At 33.5% G+C, this 21,173-nt stretch overlaps 1 protein-coding gene across 5 annotated transcripts in view; it reads left to right on the forward strand.

The window, feature by feature from the left end:
• Positions 1–490: 490 nt before the first annotated feature.
• LOC113520825 (uncharacterized) overlaps positions 491–21,173 on the forward strand; it is a 78,600-nt gene continuing 57,917 nt past the window's right edge. For all 5 annotated transcript variants that reach the window (XM_052901773.1, XM_052901776.1, XM_052901775.1 and 2 more), the window contains exon 1: positions 491–783. In XM_052901773.1, coding sequence (XP_052757733.1) covers positions 723–783 — 61 coding nt within the window. In that variant the 5' untranslated portion in view covers positions 491–722. The remainder of the gene's footprint in view (positions 784–21,173) is intronic.

The following is a 21,173-nucleotide window of genomic DNA, read 5'->3' on the forward strand; positions in this document are numbered from 1 at the left end:
GGTTCAGGGATGGGCTAATGTTGGTGATGAATTCTTAAAACATTACCAAAGCCTAACTGCGGCTGCCAACCCGCCTGCCAAACTAACTAACCTACTAATAACTAACTACTGGCAAAACCTCCCTTTATGGGGAAAGCCTATGTTCAGCATTAAACAGTTAATGGCTGACATGATGGTATAATTAATGACATATTGTCTTTTACTCTATTACCGTATGGATACTTCGATAATTCATTTCATCAAACGAAAATTATAACAAAACAATAACAAACTGCGAAAGGTCTGTGAATGTTTTTGTATTCTAGATACGAAATCTTTAAAGTGACTTGACTGAAATGAAAAGCAAACATTGTCTCAGAGCATATAAAATAATTTATTTATATAATGGATCTCTAATAAAACAAAATATTACAAAAATAAAACATAAGTACAAATTGAAAATAGTAACGCTACGAGATTTCTACGGCAGTGCTACGCTGTAGTTCGTCGTAGCCGCACGTCGCGCATTTCCAGACTCGTACTACGTTACGATCTTGTATACGTACTTTACGTTCGGTAATTATAATTTCAAAATAAGAATATCGAAAACAAAAAAGCAGAATTAATTTTTATTTTTGTTTTTTAAATAAAACAATAAACAAATGCTCCAGTGAAGTTTTACAGTTTGTTGTCCATTATTATTTATTATGGGATGGTAATTATAATTTTGTGACACGAATAAAATGAATGTAGAATTATTGAATTTACTAAAATATGAAGCAAAGACCGCACCGAATATTAAAAGTAAGTGGCAATTTTATTTATATATTAAATTCTTTTATAGAGTTAAACAGTTTTTAATAATATTATGCAATAATTTTTTTTAAAGAATTGATAAGTTTAGAATTTGATACAATAACATAATGTAATTGTTCGTATCTATAATAAGTTTATTATTGTAATCTTTTAGAAGAAACTATAAAGAGTATTTATCTATTTATAGAGCAACAGGATATAGAGATGATTTATTTCGAATTCTGTAATGATCAAATCTTTTTAATTTGTCTAAAGTAAATTATGTACAATAAAGATTTTACAATACAATACTTAACCATATGTGATAAATATACCAACTATCATTATATAACTATTAGAGTTCCTGATTAAAAAATATGTATTTTCAAACTTCAAAAAGAACGAGGCTCTTCATTCGGTTGGATTATTTTTACATTTGTAAGATTTGGAAACTTATTTTTTATCTAAAAATATATTCTTTCAAATTAGTTCTGTTGAAATTTTATTAAAATCAATTTAGTAGTTTACTTTATAAATCAATATAACTTATTTTGCCATGATATAAATAGCTTTTTGTGTGGAATAAAATCTGAAATTATACTAATATCATATCCAATGAATAAAATATGAAGAAATAATATATAATTTAACATACTCGTAATTTATAGGACAGAACTTTTGATTACTGTAGAAATAAAAACCTAAAAGAAACTAAATAACTTAATGTCAGTAGCCATGACAAATGACCAAGTAAGCTGGTAACAACGAATAATTTGACATTATCAGATAATGGTTATTTATTAAAGAAACAAAACAAAAGTTATAAGATAAAGAAAAAATGTCAATTATTAACAGTTTACTTATTTATTCTTTATTAACTCTATTTATCTATATCATTTATATTTATTCGTTTAATATTGTTTTGTTTTTATAGTAAACAAATTATATAATAGATAATAATAAGATAATTTATTTTATTTAAACAAAAAGACTCGTAATATCTAAGCTCAATTGTGAATGGTGTTTATTTGCAATACTCTATGTTTTATTTAATTAATTACGCCTATGTTTTAAATTGAACACTCAATTTTACATAATGGCGAACTTATTCTGAGGTAAATTTTCAATCACGTTGATTTAAAATTATAATAGATTTAAGTCGAAACTACGTAACTTAAAAAAAATCTTACATTATTCTTAACCATTTATCTTAATACCTTTTTATCGCATTTCATTAAATCAGTCTTTAACTGTCTACTACTGGGAGGAAGGGATTATTAGTAATGGGAAGGTTAGTCCCCATTGCTATCAATATGCCCTATCAAGTCGACCTCCATGCAGTTCCCCCTGAAAACTATCGTGGTTAATTCTAGTGAAATTCGTTGCGATAGGCTAACACACCTGCTTTTATCCACACCCAAGAGTATCATCTTTCACTGGTGCCCCGTGAGCGTATAACGTTAGCGCAAGCGGGATTACCATTCCATTATCACCTATAAAAAAAAAGCTCTCTCATGCGGGGTGGGAGGGCGGTTGCCAGTAGTTGCCGTATTTGACAGGCGGGTTGGGAACTGCAGTTATGCCTTGGTGGTGTTTTGACTGCTACCTATTTTCTCTATCTTCAAGTTCACTTAGTCGCCTCATATGAAACCCAACGGAAAGAACGGGAAGTCACATTCTATGCCGGAACCACACGACATGGAATAATATATATCTATACTAATATAATAAAGCAGAAGAAATTGTTTGTTTGACTGTTTGAACGTGCTATTGTATGGAACTAGCAGTCTAATTCGAAAAATTATTTTTACATTTGATATATTATTTCTTTAGGAACAAAGAGCAAAGCTACGGGATAAGATAGTACAATAATAAACTTAATAGTAACGTAAATTCTCTCTGAATTTGACTTTATATTTATGTGTTTTCCAAAAATATTGTCAACTCCTAGTAATTCAGTTTTCAATTCAAGTAGGTTATCATTTCGTTTGCTATTTTTTGTGGTTATGTAAACCGATTCCTTCGTTAATTTTGATAATTATTTTAACGATTGATATCATTTATTTCCGAGTTGGTTTTATAATAATTTCGTGACCACTGAAGATGCCGTTCTACTTTTTAAAGCAAACAACTGTCTTTTGTTTGGAAAGCAAAATCTAATTTTTTTCGGATCGGATTCGTATGTTATAGACATACGAATCCGCGTTCTAAATTCAAAAATATTTCACGTCTCGATTGTAATTGGTTCTAATACTAATTTCAGTAAACTGTATGTATTATATATATCATAATATATTTTAGAGGCTACTTATAAAAGAAATGTCAAACCGGACCATAAATATATTGTTTTTTTTTTATTTTCTTCTCATCTTTTTACATGGATGGGTTAGACAATGGTCGTTTGACCGTACAACCGAGTCATTGATAGTTTCTGAACCGAATCTATGATAAAAGTCTAAGAGACATCTTCAGTAGCATATTTTTAGAATAATTACAGTAAATATTGGTACCTACAAATAATCATGACCGTCATGACCGTGATAGAATGTTATATTTCATAGCAATTCGGTTAACTGTATTTTAATAACTCCATAAAGCTTTTAATGGTACATTGGTAATATTGGAGGTATTTGAGTCATGCAATGTTTTATCACGACCAAATAGTATTAAGTAATAGATATTTTAATTGATAACTATAGTTTATTAAATATTTGCAGTTACAATTCAAAAGGCTTTAGTATTATTTCTCTATCAGGCAAGTGGATTTATAATTTATTTATTGATTTCTTTTATCAACTGAATGAGCATTACAATTTCTTAATATGCTTACTCAGGAAAGCTTTAGTTTTTTTTTTTTTTTTTTATATAAAACTTAGAATGGCAAACAAGCTGACGGCATATAGACATGAGCAGTACCAACACATGTATAAATAAATGGAATAATATAATCAAACCGAAACACAGCCATGCAAACACAACTGCTTCACGGTTATTTATACTGGAATAAATAAATGGAATAATATAATTCCTTTTATTTATACATATGTATAATATTTATACACTATTATTTATACATTAATTAGATTTAAATTAGAACAAGACAATTAGAATAAATTAGAAAATAACGTCCATATCTTTGAACACAAACAATCTGTGGTGATCCGACCAAACTCTAGCATAATACTGAACTCTTTGCTGATATAATAAATGCGACAGCGAGATTGTTTATTTGTTATCTCTGGGCGTCTAAACTAGGGGTGAGTAATATATAGTAATATCTATATATTTTAGTTACACAATCTAAATATTGGTCCAATAAGGAATATGTTAAAAGTCTGTTATCCAAAAACTAATATTGGACAAAAAAATTTCAACATATTCGAAAATAGATATTGGACCGACGATATGGACGATATCGAAATAGGTGATAAACTTTTTTCCACCATCAATGTCCTGAGGAATTCAATATATAGATCGGTATCGATTATCGATCGGTATTGAGGAATTCAATATATAGGTCGGGAATCGGTATCCATATAACCCATACCTAGTCTTAACAGTATGGCTAATTGTCATGAAATTTTGATATATACATAGTATTAAGGTAGGACATAGACTATACATAGACTATATAGTCTAAGATCTCGACGCAGATTTTTTTTTTCAAATATAAAACAATATAATGAAACTCAGCAACCCTAGTATGGAGTAACTGAGAGCAGGCAACCCGGATGTATTGTATTATATTTTCGCTTATCTCTCATTGATACCAGAGGGAGGAATTCCACCAGAGGGAGACTTTGTACAAAAGTCGTTTGCTTGGATACTCGTACCTCTGTCCCATTCGTGTTTATGTCGAGTAGTTGTGTTTGGATGTGTTTCGATTTGAAGGGTGGAATATAGCTGTGAAATTACAGGGCATAGAGTATTAGTACGGACATATTTGAGTATAACATGAGTATAAAAATTTCAAGCAGACATTTATCTACAAACATATATAGAAGTGGTTTTTTTAAATCAATAAATTTTACTACAAGTCGTTATAGAAAGATTGGAACAATAATATAGGTAATCTCTTTTTCATATGACTCTAAGCAATAATCATAAATGACCGATCCCTGTCGTAGATCTAAAATATAGTCGATACAGGTGACGAATAACTTACGTATTTTACTACGGAATATAGGATCACACTCATATTTTCATTTTAAATTATATATTTATCAGTTTACTAGTTTTTACCCGCAACTTTGTCCGCGTGTCTGGAATATATTCAACGATCAGGATAAAAAGCAGATGAGTATATATTCAACGATCAGTTGTGTTTGCATGAAAATGGCGTGAATTTACTGGGTACAGAGGAATCCAGGAATCTTATATAGCTTTTATGTCCATAGATTTATAACAGTTAACTGTCCATAGATATAAAAAAACATATATTTTATAGTAACTAGTTAAGATTTTACGATATTAAAATAATAAACAAACAAACTCACTTTTAAATTTATAATACTTTTAAGGGTAAGAAATGAATTTACTTATTTATTAATTTACTTTTAATTATTAAATTTTATGAAAATAAATTTTAAATCAATATGTGTTGTTAGTAATAATTTATGGAATTAAGAAATGTTCTTATACTACTATGGTCATTTTCTGTTTAACATCTTTATATACTTTCACACTTATAATATCAATACCTAGGATACACGAATTGCAAATGACTAGTAACTGATGAAAAAATATAGGATATTGAAGTGTAACGGAATGATTGATGAGTCAACGATGTATGCGTTGTTTGGAACGCGAGGTACGAGAACATAGATTAAGAATACTATTTTAAACGTAGAAAGAGAATACCATTCTTAGTCTATGATTAAAAATAGCACCTGATGTAGGTGAATTCGAATTTTAGATGCGAAGTAAATGGTTTTTATTGTAAGTAGATAGTAACTAGCTGTATTTTTAATGTGATGCTGATGGGTTTTTCTTACAGTAACTAGATGTATCCCTCGGCTTTGTCTACGGTTATATCGTGATATTGAATAGTCCTCCTCAAGAAGTGAATCATAAAATGCAAAACAAATTTTTCAAATTCTACTAGTTTGTTCCAAAGATGAGCTCGTTCAAATAAACTAACAAACAAAAACGTTTACGCTTTATTATAATTTCATCTGAGATTTCTAGGTTGCTGCTAAGAATCTTCCGACACTTTCTATATTTTATGTATTGTGATGTATGTCCTGCATATACTATATATATATATATATATATATATATATATATATATATATATATATATATATATATATATATATATATATATATTATATTAGTAACATGTCAGATATTTGTAAACATTTCCTGTCAAACTATATCGGAAACTCGAAGTTCTATCATATGATCAACATTGTTCACAACTCATACACGAACGCTGGCAGTATTGATAATATTCTAACTGTCATAAAGTTTAGTATATTCCCATTATGTTGAATTAAATAGTTCATGTTCAATTTCATTTTCCCACTGTCTACATATTTGTTAGAAATCATTACACAACTTATGGAGCGAATGTGATTATCTAAATTGAAATACATATCTAGGTACATGAATACATTGTGAACAAGTATTGTGTTCTATCAATCCGAATTAATTCGAAGCGAGGATATTTTTTTATGCAACTTAGAATGGTAAACAAGCTGACTGTCCACCCGATGGAAAGTGGTAACCGTCGCCTATAGACATGAGCAGTACCATGGACATAACAGAGTAAACTGTTTCGCTCATGATAGGAATGGCATTCCTGAGGAATCAGGTGTTATTCCTTTTTACCCTATAAATTCATTGCCATATCCCACCCTGCAAACCGAAACACAGCCATGCAAACACAACTGCTTCACGGTAGAAACACGAATGGGACAGAGGTGCACAAGCAATCGATTTTTGTACAAAATGTCCCTCTGGTGAAATTCTCTAGTTTTGAACAGATTTTCATAATTTTGTATTAGACAGGATTAATTCCCGATAATAAATTAAAAACCTTGGTTTTTGGATTAATGAAAATAAACAATAAGTCCGGTACACCAGAAATACTCATTTCTAACTGCTCAATAATTGATAGACATATCGAACAAGCCACTTTAACGTCAAATCATATTCGATGCCATAGTTTCATTCTATGTGGCCAGCCGCCTTTACAAACAAATGTTTTATTCAAAACCAAATCGATAACACCGCTGTGGCCTATTGATTAAGAATAGTTTGAACATCAAAAGAGATACTATAAATAAGAAGCTTCCGAATTGGACTGCATGTTATAAAATAATTATTTAATAAAGGAACATGAAAAAGACGCAAATTTAGACTATTTAAATTTATAGAACACGCATAGAGCGCATTTATAATTTATAGTAGCACGTTTCCTATCATTTTACAATTACGATATAATAGTAGGTGAGTACAATGTATGCAATTATACCGCCACGATATGATAGAAGAGTAAAATGTATGCAATGATATGGAGCTTTTAAATTTTCCGCAATAATAAAATTTGCTCAAGATTTAAACGTGCACAAGATTTAAATACAAATGCATATATTTTGCTCTTCCTTTGTATAATAATAATAAGTTTATATCTTTGTCCGCAATAAAGTACAATTTACGATTTATTCATGTAATAATATATCGTGATGATAAAATAATACGATATCGTGCCTTAATGTTATGAGTAAATTATGAAAGTACCGGTAGAGTTAAATTTGTACTAATAGTAAATATTTTCTTTAAACAAAGCTGTCGCCGTTATGTAACCCATAATTAAAATGATACCATCATGATAAATAATACCATATATCTACCAGAGGGAGACTTTGTACAAAAGTCGATTGCTTGGGTACCTCTGTCCCATTCGTGTTTAACGTGAAGCAGTTGTGTTTGCATGGCTGTGTTTCGGTTTGAAGGGTGGGATATCGTGAAATTACTGGGTACAGAGGAATAACACCTGAGTCCTCAGGAATGGCAACATGGGGGGTATCATGGGCGAAACAGTATACGCTGTTATGTCCATGGTACTGCTCATGTCTATAGGCGACGGTTACCACTTTCCATCAGGTGGGCTGTCAGCTTGTTTGCCACTCTAAGTTGTATAAAAAAAATCTATCACGTTGCATCAAATATATGGCCATACTCATATCTATATATAAACAGTTATTAGAAAGATATTATGTTTGTAAACAAAAAGCTAAAATTGAAATTAATTCTATTTATAATTTGAAAAAAAAAAAAACAATGTGGTTAGGTTAAGCGACGACGTATGTAGAACGATAGGAAATAAATGGAAGCGAAAAACTGGATACTGTATACATATTGGTGGGTTTTGGGACTGGGCTATGTCCAAAAGTATTATAATGTTATTAATATGAAATTAAGTTTGTTTGTTCGTTACTTCTTAGCAGTTGAACTGCTTAACCAATCGTCACGGAACTCAATATATACGTAGTATTTAAGATGGACAAAGACAGGCAACTTTTTACCGTGGTCAATCAATATGTATCTATCATTTAGAAGAAGGCGTGGATACAAATTAGTTCTTTATGAATAAAAAAGTGAGAAAAAGAAATTCAATAGCTATTTTAACTTTGTAAAATGTTTCTTTATAAATAAGGTATCCCTTGCCGCGTCCCTCCCTTCTAACCTTATAGAATAACTAATACGAATCAATTAGGTCACCAGTTAACACCTGCTCAACATATAGACATACAGGACCATAGCTTGACCCGTGTAGGGCAAAAGAACTTTTTGGTAGAACAGAAGCCATAATTAAGTGACTTCGAAAAACGAATTTGTCTAATTTTCTTAGGCCTTCCATTTTTAGGTACGGCATTGGACCAATTTTTTTTTTATGAGTGATTATGATATGGTAAACCCCGCCTGCGCTATCGGTATACACTGGCGGGGCACCAGTGATAGATGACAGATGAAGATGAAAGTAGGTCGGTTAGCCCATCCTGACGAATTAAACTAGAATTAGTCACGATGGTTTCCAGGGGGAACCACGTGGAGGTCGAGTTACGACCAGGGTATAACTATAACATTTATATATCCCTTTCCCCCATTCTGGGAGGCATTGCCTCTCAATGCCCCTCCTATTAGTTACGACCATGTTAACATAACATTATATAGTCTGGATGATGGGTGAGGATGAAATTAGACAAGTATGTCCGTTATGAATTCACTAGGAATTAACCATGACATTTTCCAGCGACATCGCGAAGAGATCGACCTGACTGGGTATATTGCTAACAATGGGGCCGTCTGCCCCCATTTCTAACGATTCTCGTCGCCATCTCGCTATTCCGGTATCATCAGTTGCTTTCTTTGCTAATTTGCATATCAATAGGCGAGTTGGTCAGTCGTATTCAATCACGTAGTGTAATATCGATCCTACCAAATGTCTCTAATAACGCGTGCCAAATCGGATACAGATATATTCTACAAAATAGTAGGTACAAATTAAAAAAAATAATTCAAGTAAAAATTGATTATAAGCATTTTTTAATAGTCATTTTTTATGAATCTGTCGCCAAGTTAGGAATGCAATTTCAACTGTCAAGAACGGACAAAAACACAGCTGTTTAAATAAAAGTTTAAAAATATGTGAATGGATAAAATAATTATCAAAATTCATATTGATAAAAAGAAAAAAAAATAAAAAACTGCAATCAATCACACGCATTCTTCAACACACTAGTCCCTACTGGAAGCTTGTATTTAACCATATTATAGGGAGTCCAACGACCCGTCATACCATGCCCAATTTAACAAGAGAAACAAAAATAAAAAAAAGTTGTTTCAGAGATAGTCAAATAGAGGAGGTTGGCGATTTGTCGGTATTTTATATCTAGAAGAAAAATATGTGCAAATATATATCGTCAAAACACGAAGAGATTTGACAATTTTTTTTTGTAATTAATTAATCAAGATTACTTTTGTGCAGATCCCATTTTTGCTGTTCTTTGCGTAGTAAAATTCTATTTGTTACGAAATACAGACTTATAGTCACAAGATTCTGTGGAATAATTAATATTTTTCTATTTATTTGTCGATGATAACAGACAAAACACAGACAAAAAGATTGAATAAAAGAATATTTTTATTCTTTCAGCAGCAGTTAAAGAATTATTTTGTTATATTTAACACACACACAAATGCACACGCACGTACATACCCACGCACGCACGTAAACATGTACGCGCGAGCTCGTACAAACACTTTCAATTCACGCACACATGTACCAAGAAAACACGTACTTGAAAAATTCTTTTGTTATATTTAAACACACACAAATACACACACACACAAACATACCAACGCACGCACATACCCATGCACGCGCGACCTCACACAAACACTCTCACAGAGAGTATGATTTCAGATTTACAAGACTTCCACGGTTTGCGATGTTGGCTAAAGTAATATTTGTTTGTTGTGCTTAAACTTTGTTTCAATCTATCAAGAAACATTTTGAGGCCTTTGAGGCCTTTGAGATCTGCAGGATTTCATATTTCATCAATCACACACTCATGAGCGCGACGAAACATGGCAGCGGTAAAGTCGTTAAATAAATACACACCCACACATATGATTGTAAACTTGGCTGGCAAATAAATTTAGAAATTTCTGCCGCAATTTAGTATGCAATGCGTAAACATTAGCATGTTTGTATTTGTAAAGGTTAGCGCTTATGTTATACTACGAAATATATTCTAATTGTTTAACATTACCTGGCTTTATATAAAAATTGGCTCGAGGATCTCTGTTCCACTTGAATTTCTGTTGTCAAGCTGTACGTTTACGTGACTGTTTTTCGGTGCATAGAGTAGAATAATTATCACCGTCATCATCATCACCATTATTATCATCTTGCCTATTATTTAGGCCCCGTAGATTGCTAAAAGGAACGGTGCTAACCACCTGCATCCACTGACTCCCTGCGATGTATTTGAAGTCGTCATATCATCTAGTGGAGGGTCGTCCTACACTGCATTTACCCGTACGGGATCGTCACTCAAGAAACTTTCCTCCCCGTAGTTTGTCGGTTCTTTGAGCTATGTGACCAGCCCATTGCCACTTCGGCTTGCTTATCATTTGGCTTATGTCGGCGATAATAAAGATAAAGGGTGGGATACTGCAGTGAAGTTACAATGTACGGGCATAAAAACTTAATCCTCAAGACTGCCAACGTATAGGAGATACGAGTACTATAGGCGTCACATAGTACACTGTGTTGTCCATAGAGCTGTTTATATCTATATGTTATTTATTTATTTAAATAACTTTATTGATCAAAATAAAATATGATGCAAAAGGCGGAGTTATTGCTAGTAGCGTTCTCTACCAGTCAACCCTTAGGGGGGAAAAGGATTGCTAGTAATGGAGACTAAGAATCCAATTGCTAGCAATATACCTAACCAGGTCGACCTCCTCGCGGTTCTCCCTGGAAACTATCATGGTTAATTCCTGATGAATTCATCATGATGGGCTAACTGCTCTGTTTTCATTCTCATCTATTACCCTTCACTGGTGCTCCGCCAGCGTATCCCGTTAGCGCAGGCGGGGTTACCATACCATTTTCACCCATCTACTAGTCAACCCTTGAGATGAACAGTAAATCACGAAAGCGACACTTCATTATTATGTTATGGTTACCAGTTTTTATCAGGTAAGTCGTTTTATTTCGTTTACATACGAAACACAGTCCGAATGATTTAAAAAAATTATGATACCTTATTCAACCGTGAGTCGACTTTATTCTCTTATTCCACTTTCCCCTTTCTGATATGACATCATGAGTATGGACCAGCGACTACATCTATACACAGTAGACCGCCCACACTTGTATACAAATAAATTTGCCAACTCTTACGTGAACCGTACCGTAACAATGTGGAATGACCTTTCCCGTGACGTTTTTTCTTCATCATATAACCTCGGGTCTTTCAAACGTAGCGTGAAAAAGCACTTAGTGAGCCAATATAGTACGACCAATCGTTGAGAGTAAAACGTTTTCTTTTCGGTTGATTGTATTCATCAACCAGGTTGTTGTTCTTTTTTTTATACCACTAAGGTGGCAAATTAACATATAGCCTATCTGATAATAAACGGTTATCGTAGCCTATGAACGCCTGCAATACTAAGGGCATTACGCGCACGTTGCCAACCCTGAAGGAACCTTTTTATTCCTCAGGATGATTTGTTTGCTCAGGATGGTGTCGTCATGTCGAGCTATAATAAAAAGAAAGGAAAATCGAACAAATTTTTCCCATGTTCGTCTTTAAACTTCTTCTAAAGTTCAAACTTTACCAAGACTGAAGTCGGTGTGTTCGTTGAAAAAAATCATAATTAAATTATTAATTAACATCGTAACAAAGTTCTTCAAGCAACAGCTGACAAGGTTATTGTAGAAATTAAATGAAAACAGTACTGTAGTAACTGCAAGCGACACGTGTTAATTTAGCTCTGTACAGCTGTTGACAGCCTTCAGACGCGGCGACGCAGTATAAAACTCGATATAAGGTGGAACAGACATTATTATTTATTTTTCAAATGAATTTTCACACGTGACTTCGTCCACGTAACTATAATATGTTGATTGGTCGGGATAAGTATCCTATGTCTATATTAAGCGTGTTTAACTAAGGGTGTGCTCCACAAAACAAAACCGACTTCGATTATAGCAAAGCCAGTTATTTTGATTTAAAAAATAAATTACTGAACCGATTTTGATAAAATTTCTATCAGACCAATCTATAAGTATTTTTTTTCAGATAAAAAAAAATATATTACAAAACGGTTTATAATTGACACACTTATGAGGTAACAAACAACCACCTGAGTGAGGCTTTGTACAAAACTCGTTTTCTTGGACACCTCTGTCCCATTCGTGTTTCTACCGTGAAGCAGTTGTGTTTGCATGGCTGTGTTTCGATTTGAAGGGTGGGATATGCCAGTGAATTTACAGAGTACATAGGAATAACACATGAGTTCTCAGGAATGGCAATACATGGGGGGTATCATGGGCGAGACAGTATACTCTGTTATGTCCATGGTACTAGTCATGTCTATAGGCGACGGTTACCACTTTCCATCAGGTGGGCCGTCAGCTTGTTTGCCATTCTGTGTTGTATAAAAAATTACAACAGAATTGTGAACCACCATCTATGAAAAGTATATACATACCTAAAATATGTAGGTGTATAGAAAATGCTCAAACTAATAAATTATACATTAAGATATACAGACAAAATGTTTGCATTGTGCTGGATTCGAATCTGCTATTATCACACGGTGAAGCAGTGTGCTAACTAAACACCTAGAGCACTAAATTAAAATACTATCACAAAACAAAACATTAAAGTTATAAGTTTTTCTCTTAACTCATTTCTTTAGTCGGATATGAACTGTTCAGCACTCAACTACATGTAAAGAGAGAAAGTTGTACATAGGAAATTAGATTTCCTCCATCCTTCATTCCTGTTCTAGGTAAAAACAAAGACATTTCATTCAATCTAAGTACCTACTAGCACTTACTATATACATATTTTCAATCTATAAATGATTATATTTAAATTCATGATATTATTTCCTGTAGCGAATACGACTTTTGATTCGTAAAGATGATTAGATATTGGTCTTTCAAAGGGCTAAATCGATTTGAATTAAATTTGGCACACCGTTCATTGTTTGAGAAAATTTGCAGTGGAAGCGTTATAATTACAATCTTTGTCCGTCTGGTGTCTGATATCTGCTCACCAATAAGGTCAATTCTCTCTAAACCTATCTTCTAAAATTAAAATTTCATTTTTATATTATAGCAAAATCTTTTTTAGCAAGGACGATTATGAACTAATTTTCTAATAGATTTAATTTGGGGGGAAAGGGATTGTTAGCAATGGAGTTCGACAGCCCCATTGCTAGCAATATGCTTTATTAGGTCGACCTCCACGTGGTTCCTCTGGAAACCATTGTGAACAATTCTTGTTGAATTCGTCACAATGGGCTACTGACCTGCTTCATCCTCATCTATCATTCTTCACTGGTGCCCCACCGGTGTATACCGATAGCGCGGGTGGGGTTACCATTCCATTATCACGCATTAAAAAAAAATGATTTAATTCGAAATAATTACAAATTTAGGTCTTTAAAATAGTAATTTTGCGATAATATCAAAATAAAATATTTGTTTAAGAGATAAGTTCATAGAAATGGCGCACTAGAATCGAATCTAATGTCTAACAATTTTGTATCTCCGACGGTCGACCGCAATGCAAGAGTAGGATGTGACGACACTACAACCATTTACATAAATTTAAAACATTTTTTACGCCATAACTTCTCTGAATTGTACTAATTCCTCAGGTTTCTATTTAAAGTCACGTAACACAATAGAAATTATAAAATTTCAGCATTTACTCGGAAATTCTTCGGTCAGTTCTTTTAAATTTTTTGGTTATGATGATGTACAAAGAATAAATAGGTTGTAACTCCATAGGAAGTGCTTTATTTTAAGAGTTATAAGGTTTATTTTGAACAATCATTTAGCGCATCTTAATTAACGCGAGAAATGAAGAGAAGAACATACATTTATATCTAAATAAATAATTTTGTCACGCATGTCTCTCATTAGAGTAGGCAGAAACAATGGAACGCCAAATGCTTAGATTCAAATAGGTCTCTTTTTCTCTCTATAGCGAAATATCTTTGTTTCATTTAAAAGTTTCCTCTTGTTGGTGCATCTAATTCATGGATTCTCTATCCCAGGCCATTTCCTTGACCTCTCTATACGACATGACACCTAGTGTATAAAAACAATAGAGAATAGAAGAGGCAAAATGCTGGGCAAAATTATACGACATGACGAATTTTTAAAGAGCATAGTAGAAGGAAAAATAGAAGGCAAAAAAGGAGGAGCAAGATCGAGGAATAACTATATGAGACAGCGAAATATAGTTATAAATTAAATTTATCGATATAAACAACTAGTGATGAAACGTGACTTTTTAAAAATTATCTTATAATGTGTTAATTCAAGGCGGCCAGTCGTAAAATTAAAAGCCAAATCTTTTTGTAATATGGATAAAACCATATTATGCCGACCCCAAATAATAATTGGGATAAAGGTAGGAAGATGATGATGATGTAAACTGTCAACGTAAAATTTCATTCAAAGCCATTCAGCCTTTAATTGTAACTGATCAATAAACGTTCAATAAATGATGTTTTTAAACTTTTATATTTATAACTAGTGTTTACTCGCAACTTCGTTTGCCTGACGTGTGATACTCGTATTTTATGGGATAAAATGGAATAGTATTTAATTCGGTATCAGTATCGATGGTATCTGTATGTTCATATCAGCCTTCATGTGTCAACTGCCAAATATAAGCCACAAGTTTCATCAGTAGTGGCCACTCTTGGCAGGCAGATTGGCATCCGCAGTTAGGCTTTAAAGATGTTTTAAGAGGGACGCTGCTGCCCATCCCTCGCCCTCAATGTGACAATAATGTGACACGGTGTATGATGGCAGGGTACCAATTAGTGCTGGTAGGTGAAGTCAATTGACATATCGTGGCTCGTGGCGAAGTCATTTTTAGACGTTTTCAGAGAAGACCTAGTGCAGGTCGACCTGAAGGTATATTGCTAGCAAAGGAGCTATTAGTCTCCCGTTATAAACAAAGCACCCCATTCTTATTGGAAACAAATAATCCTGCAGTTTACTTATCTGTAAAACGAACTTTCCGAATGGAGATAATAAAAAGGGATTTTGTTCTTTATTTCACGTTTTATACACGTTTTTGCTCTTAGACTTAGGAATAAAAGCAATTACTGGGTGTGTTATTATTTACTTTGTTAAATGTTGAATACGTTAAGTTCTGGAACTTTCTCAGTACATATTAATAAGTAAACATATATCTATACAAGAAACAATGAATCGCTAAATATGTTGCTAAACACGAAACTCGAGAACGGCTGGAGCAATTGAGCTAATTCTTTTTTCTACTAATACCTATTAATATTTTTTCTTGTGAAGAGAAAACAAATTTGGTAAAACTCGTCCGGAAAAATGTAAAAATCCCATTTTTCTTTTTGCCCCATACAAACCGTTCTTAGCTGTTAATTCAATCAAACACTCACGTTATACCTGTCAATAAATTTCGTTTTACAAATACTGTTATTCTATATTTTCTTAACTGAATATTGTATAGAGAATGCCTACGGAATAAACAACAAAAATAAATAATAAATGATCATCATCATATCAGCCAACCCGCCTGCCAAGCGTGGCAACTACTGACAAAACCCCCCAATGGGGAGCCTTTTTTTATACAACTTAGAATGGCAAACAAGATGACGGCCCACCTGATGGAAAGTGGTAACCGTCGCCTATAGACATGTGTAGTACCATGGACATGACAGAGTATACTGTTTTGCCCATGATATCCCCCATGCGTTGCCCTTCCTGAGGACTCAGATGTTATTCCTCTGTACCTAGTAAATTCACGCCATATCTCACCCTTCAAACCGAAACACAGTCATGCAAACACAACTGCTTCACAGTTGAAACACGAATGGGATAGAGGTACCCAAGCAATCAACTTTAGTACAAAGTCATCCTCTGGTAAAAGGCTTATCTTCAGGAGTGGTAGTTAAAGGATGGTATGATGATGATGATGATGATATCAGCCGTTAACTGTCCACTACTGCACATAGACCTCCTCCTATTGGAGGAGGTTCCCAGTAGTTACCACAGTTGGGAGGTAGGTTGGCAACCGCAGTTAGGCTTTGATGATGTTTTAAGAGGTACACTACTGTTCATCACTCTACCATTAAGCTCCCTTTCTCGTCTCTTACGGCACCCACGGGAAAGGAAGGAGTATGGGTCTACTCTATGACAAGATCATAGAAAAATTTCAAATTTCCATGTTACAATGCTAATCTCCGAAACCACTCAACCGGTTTAAATTAAATTTTATAAATGTGTATTGTTTCCTTTATCTTGAAAAACAGGATATGGAAAAAATACAATCATTAGGTGGCGGTAGGGTCCTTGCCTCCATCTAAAAGGTCCATTTTCCATTTCGTTCATTATACATTAGGGAGCGAAACAAAGAGCATAAGATCAGATAGAAGGTAATTAAATTAATAACGCGATAAAAAATTATTACCCAACGACACAAAAGACAAATACATCCGTACAAAAAAGAAGAAAGTCCGAAATGAAATACTGAACCAAACTATTTGCCATAATTATCTTCACCTTTAATGGAGGCCCACATCTCTGCAGTGGGGTATTTATAACCTATTAATTTAAGATAATTTAATCGAAGCATTCTCTTTTTTAATGTCGCTTAAAAATAAGTAGATTTTCTTCCACAAAACATCGATTTTAATTGTGATAAAATTGTTTTAAAAACCAAATTACTGGACCTATTTTTTCTGTGTAACCCAATTCCAAAGTATATTCTTACAATTAAAAAATAAAAGAATTTCCCAAATTGGTTTATTAACCATGAAGTTCTGAGGTAACAAACGTAAAAAGTACAATTGCATTGGTGAACCTCCTTCCTTTCTGAAGTCGGTTAATCATGCAAATACAACATTAAGTCATACACAAACAATGGCTAACGACTAGGCTAATGCACGTATTGAATTGTTGGCTTGAATATTCAGCATTGTGAATTCAACCAAAAGCCCATTGTGTCGGAAAATCGGAAACTGTACGCAACGATTTAGGACAACGCTGTTACATTTTTGCAATTCCATATATATATGTATATATACATGTAGGATCAAGAATTTTCAAAATGAAAATTATTTGCTACATGTTAGTATGTATTTAAAACTTTTCTTAAAATTATTCAAAAATTATAACACCGTTAACCATCTACGAGTATATAGAACACCAAGCAAGCAATGTTAAAGTAGCAAGAATGAATCTAACCTTTTCAATCTGTCAATCCTACTCACTCATGCATATTCGTTCATTCTCGTTCATTAGACGTTCCGTTACAGCAAATATTGACCATATTATTATTATAATTTTTTTTTATACAACTTAGAATGGCAAACAAGTTGACGGCCCACCTGATGGAAAATCGTAACCGTCGCTTATAGACATGAGCAGTACTATGGACATAACAGAGTATACTGTTTCGCCCATGATACCCCCCATGCGTTGCCATTTCTGAGGACTCAGATGTTATTCCTCTGTACCCTGTAAATTTATGCATATCCAACCCTTCAAACCGAAACACAGCTATGCAAACACAACTGCTTCACGGTAGAAGCACGAAAGGAACAGAGGTACCCAAGCAACTTCCTACATATATATATATATATATATATATATATATATATATATATATATATATCTATCTGCAGACCGCAGATTGTATATTATCACCCTTACTATTAATATAAACGTGACAGTGTGTTTGTTATCATTTGGCGCCATAACGGCTCTACCAACCGTCATGAAATTTGGTATATATGAAATATTTGGGAAGGAGGACAATAGCTTCTTTTTATTACGGTCGATCAATATACCAAATAATACGTGAATGGACTTAGATGCCAGAAGAGAATCAAAAGAATCAATCTATTATGATCAAACAGACTGTCACAAACTAAAGTTTCATCTCAATCATCTGGACGAATGATGGTCTTCCACCATGCGTTTTTCAAGGCATTTTCTTCCACGCACAACCATTCTTTGGAATCAACTTCCAGCAGCGGTATTTCCGAACCGATACGACAACATAACCTTCAAGAAAAGAGCATATTCCTTTTTAAAAGGCCGGCAGCACACCTGCAATGCCGCTGGTGTTGTGGATGATCATGGGCGGCGATGGTCACTTACCATCAGGTGAGCTGTATGCTCGTTTGCCCCTTGTGTTGTAAAAAAAATCTTTTTAAAAGAACAGTCAAGTCTACGGAAATGCGTGTGTGCATTTGACGAAAGTAAAGAGCAAGAAATGTATGTAAGAATAAAGATCTTTAGCACTCAATTCTCTGCCTACCTGCTTGCCTGCCTGCAAGTGGCTTGGCATAGAAATAGACATACAGTTATGTAGACTAAATCGCACATAATGATTAGTAATATAATGAAAATAAAAATAAATATTACTACAGATAATTTTTTTTTTACAACTTAGAATGGCAAACAAGCTGACGGCCCACCTGATGGAAAGTGGTGACCGTCGCCTATAGACATGAGCAGTATCATGGACATGACAGAGTATACTGTTTCACACATGATACCCCCCATGCGTTGCCATCCCTGAGAACTCAAGTATTATTCCTCTGTACCTTGTAAATTCACTGCCATATCCCACCCTTCAAACTGAAATACAGCAATGTAAAAACAACTGTTTCATGGTTGAAACACGAATTGGGACAGAGGTACCCAATCAAACGACTTTTATACTAAGTCTCCCTCTGGTAAAATTAATACTATATATTACACAACGTGATCCCGGTATAGAATGGGCCGCAACATCCTTTCCTGTGAGTGTTTTAAAGGCGACTAAGGGAACTTAATAGTCGAGGGATGGATAACAGTGCCTCTCTTAAAACATCACCAAACACCAAACTGTGGTTGCCAACCCGCCTGCCAAGCGTGACAACTAATAACAAAACCTCCCAATAGGGGCGGATTATGTTCAACAGTACACTATTAACAGCTGATATCGTCATAGTTGTAGAATACTGACGGATCTGACAAAGATTACATATAAAGATCCGTCAGTATTCTACGACTATGACGATATTATAATGATGACATTACACTGCGCCTATTCTGTTTCGTATTTATTCACAAAATAAGAAGAATTAATGCTTTATTTACAACAATAACTAATAGAAATACTTGAATACTTTTATTTTGTAAATAATAAAAAAGATCCTAATACAAAATAGACGTACTATTATGCACGTAAATGAATGTAACTATCTATCTATCCTATTTAAGAGCTGCGCTCTTGTCGATGGAGCTCTTGCCACTCACTACGATACTCAGCGAGTCCCTTCACCTCTTGATACGACATGACACCAACTCCTTCCTTGATCTGCCTGATGTAACTATATCTCGGTCTCCCTCTTCCCCTCCTTCTTTCTATCTTACCTTCTATTAATAAATGTAATGTAATTATAATAAATGTAAATAAACGTAATTATCCAAATATCGAATCTGCGACTATCGGAACGTGAAGTAGTGTGTGAAATCATCAAGGCCGTCAAATAAAAATATTAATGTAAAGGGACAATCATAATGCTTATAATCCCACGTCCAAAATTTCAGATAGGTCATGAGTAACAGACCTCTCTCCGACAGGCTTTGAGTAAGGTTCGTGTTTGCGCCAATATGTGATAGATAGAATAGGACTCGACCTAGGGGTGTGCCAGCGGGCAATTGCCCAAAACGGCGAAATGAGTTATAAGTTAAGGTGATAATTCGTTATAAAATGTATGCAAATATTTTTTGCCTGAAGAGGCAAAATGAAGTAACTGCTTTTGGAGATACAAATGTGATAATAATACATAGATATTTATTGTACTAACTAGATAATGAATATTGAGGCGTATTACATTATTTATTATAACTAAATTATGAAAAAGTTTTAAGCGTTTAAAAAAATGCATACCTACAACCTAATATTATTGTAAAATGTATGCGCATTACTTTATTTCATTTTTTTTATTGTGTATGAAGATGTCTATTTCCTTCATTAGTACACCAGCGCAAATCCGCTTCGAGCATCTACTAAATAACAAATGAACATAATGCTATAAAAAAATAAATATATATTATAAATAAATAAATAAATATTAATAAGTACTTGTATTAGTCGTACTTAGAATATAAATATTTTAAGCATTAGCCAAAGTATAATATTCGCCAATTTGAATATGAAAATATCATTATAATTAACGTAGACTCTAGTCTGGTATGTAACCTAAATGTTCTCCTCAACTAGTAACGAGATACTAAACGTATTTCATGTCATAATTTTCTTTGATGTGTTCGAATTACAAATTAATATTGAGCACAAGTATAGATCAATTTATTCTAATGGCAAATAAAAATAATTATTAATTCCAGTAAATTTCTTTTGCGTACACTTTTATGGTTGTAGTTTTCTTTTGTGGTTGTTGATTAATAAACCTTACTTATGATCGGTATGAGTAATCAGTGATCACCGTTGATTAACTTAATATCGGTATGAATGATCAATGATGAGCGTTAATTAATTAGCTTATGATCGGTATAAATAATCAGTGATGATCGTTAACTATTTTAATATCGCTATGAATGATCAATGAAGAGCATTGATTAACTATCA

The sequence above is a fragment of the Galleria mellonella genome, unplaced genomic scaffold (genome assembly GCF_026898425.1).
Source record: "Galleria mellonella isolate WM207_F2 unplaced genomic scaffold, CSIRO_AGI_GalMel_v1 utg80, whole genome shotgun sequence".
NCBI lineage: Eukaryota > Metazoa > Arthropoda > Insecta > Lepidoptera > Pyralidae > Galleria > Galleria mellonella.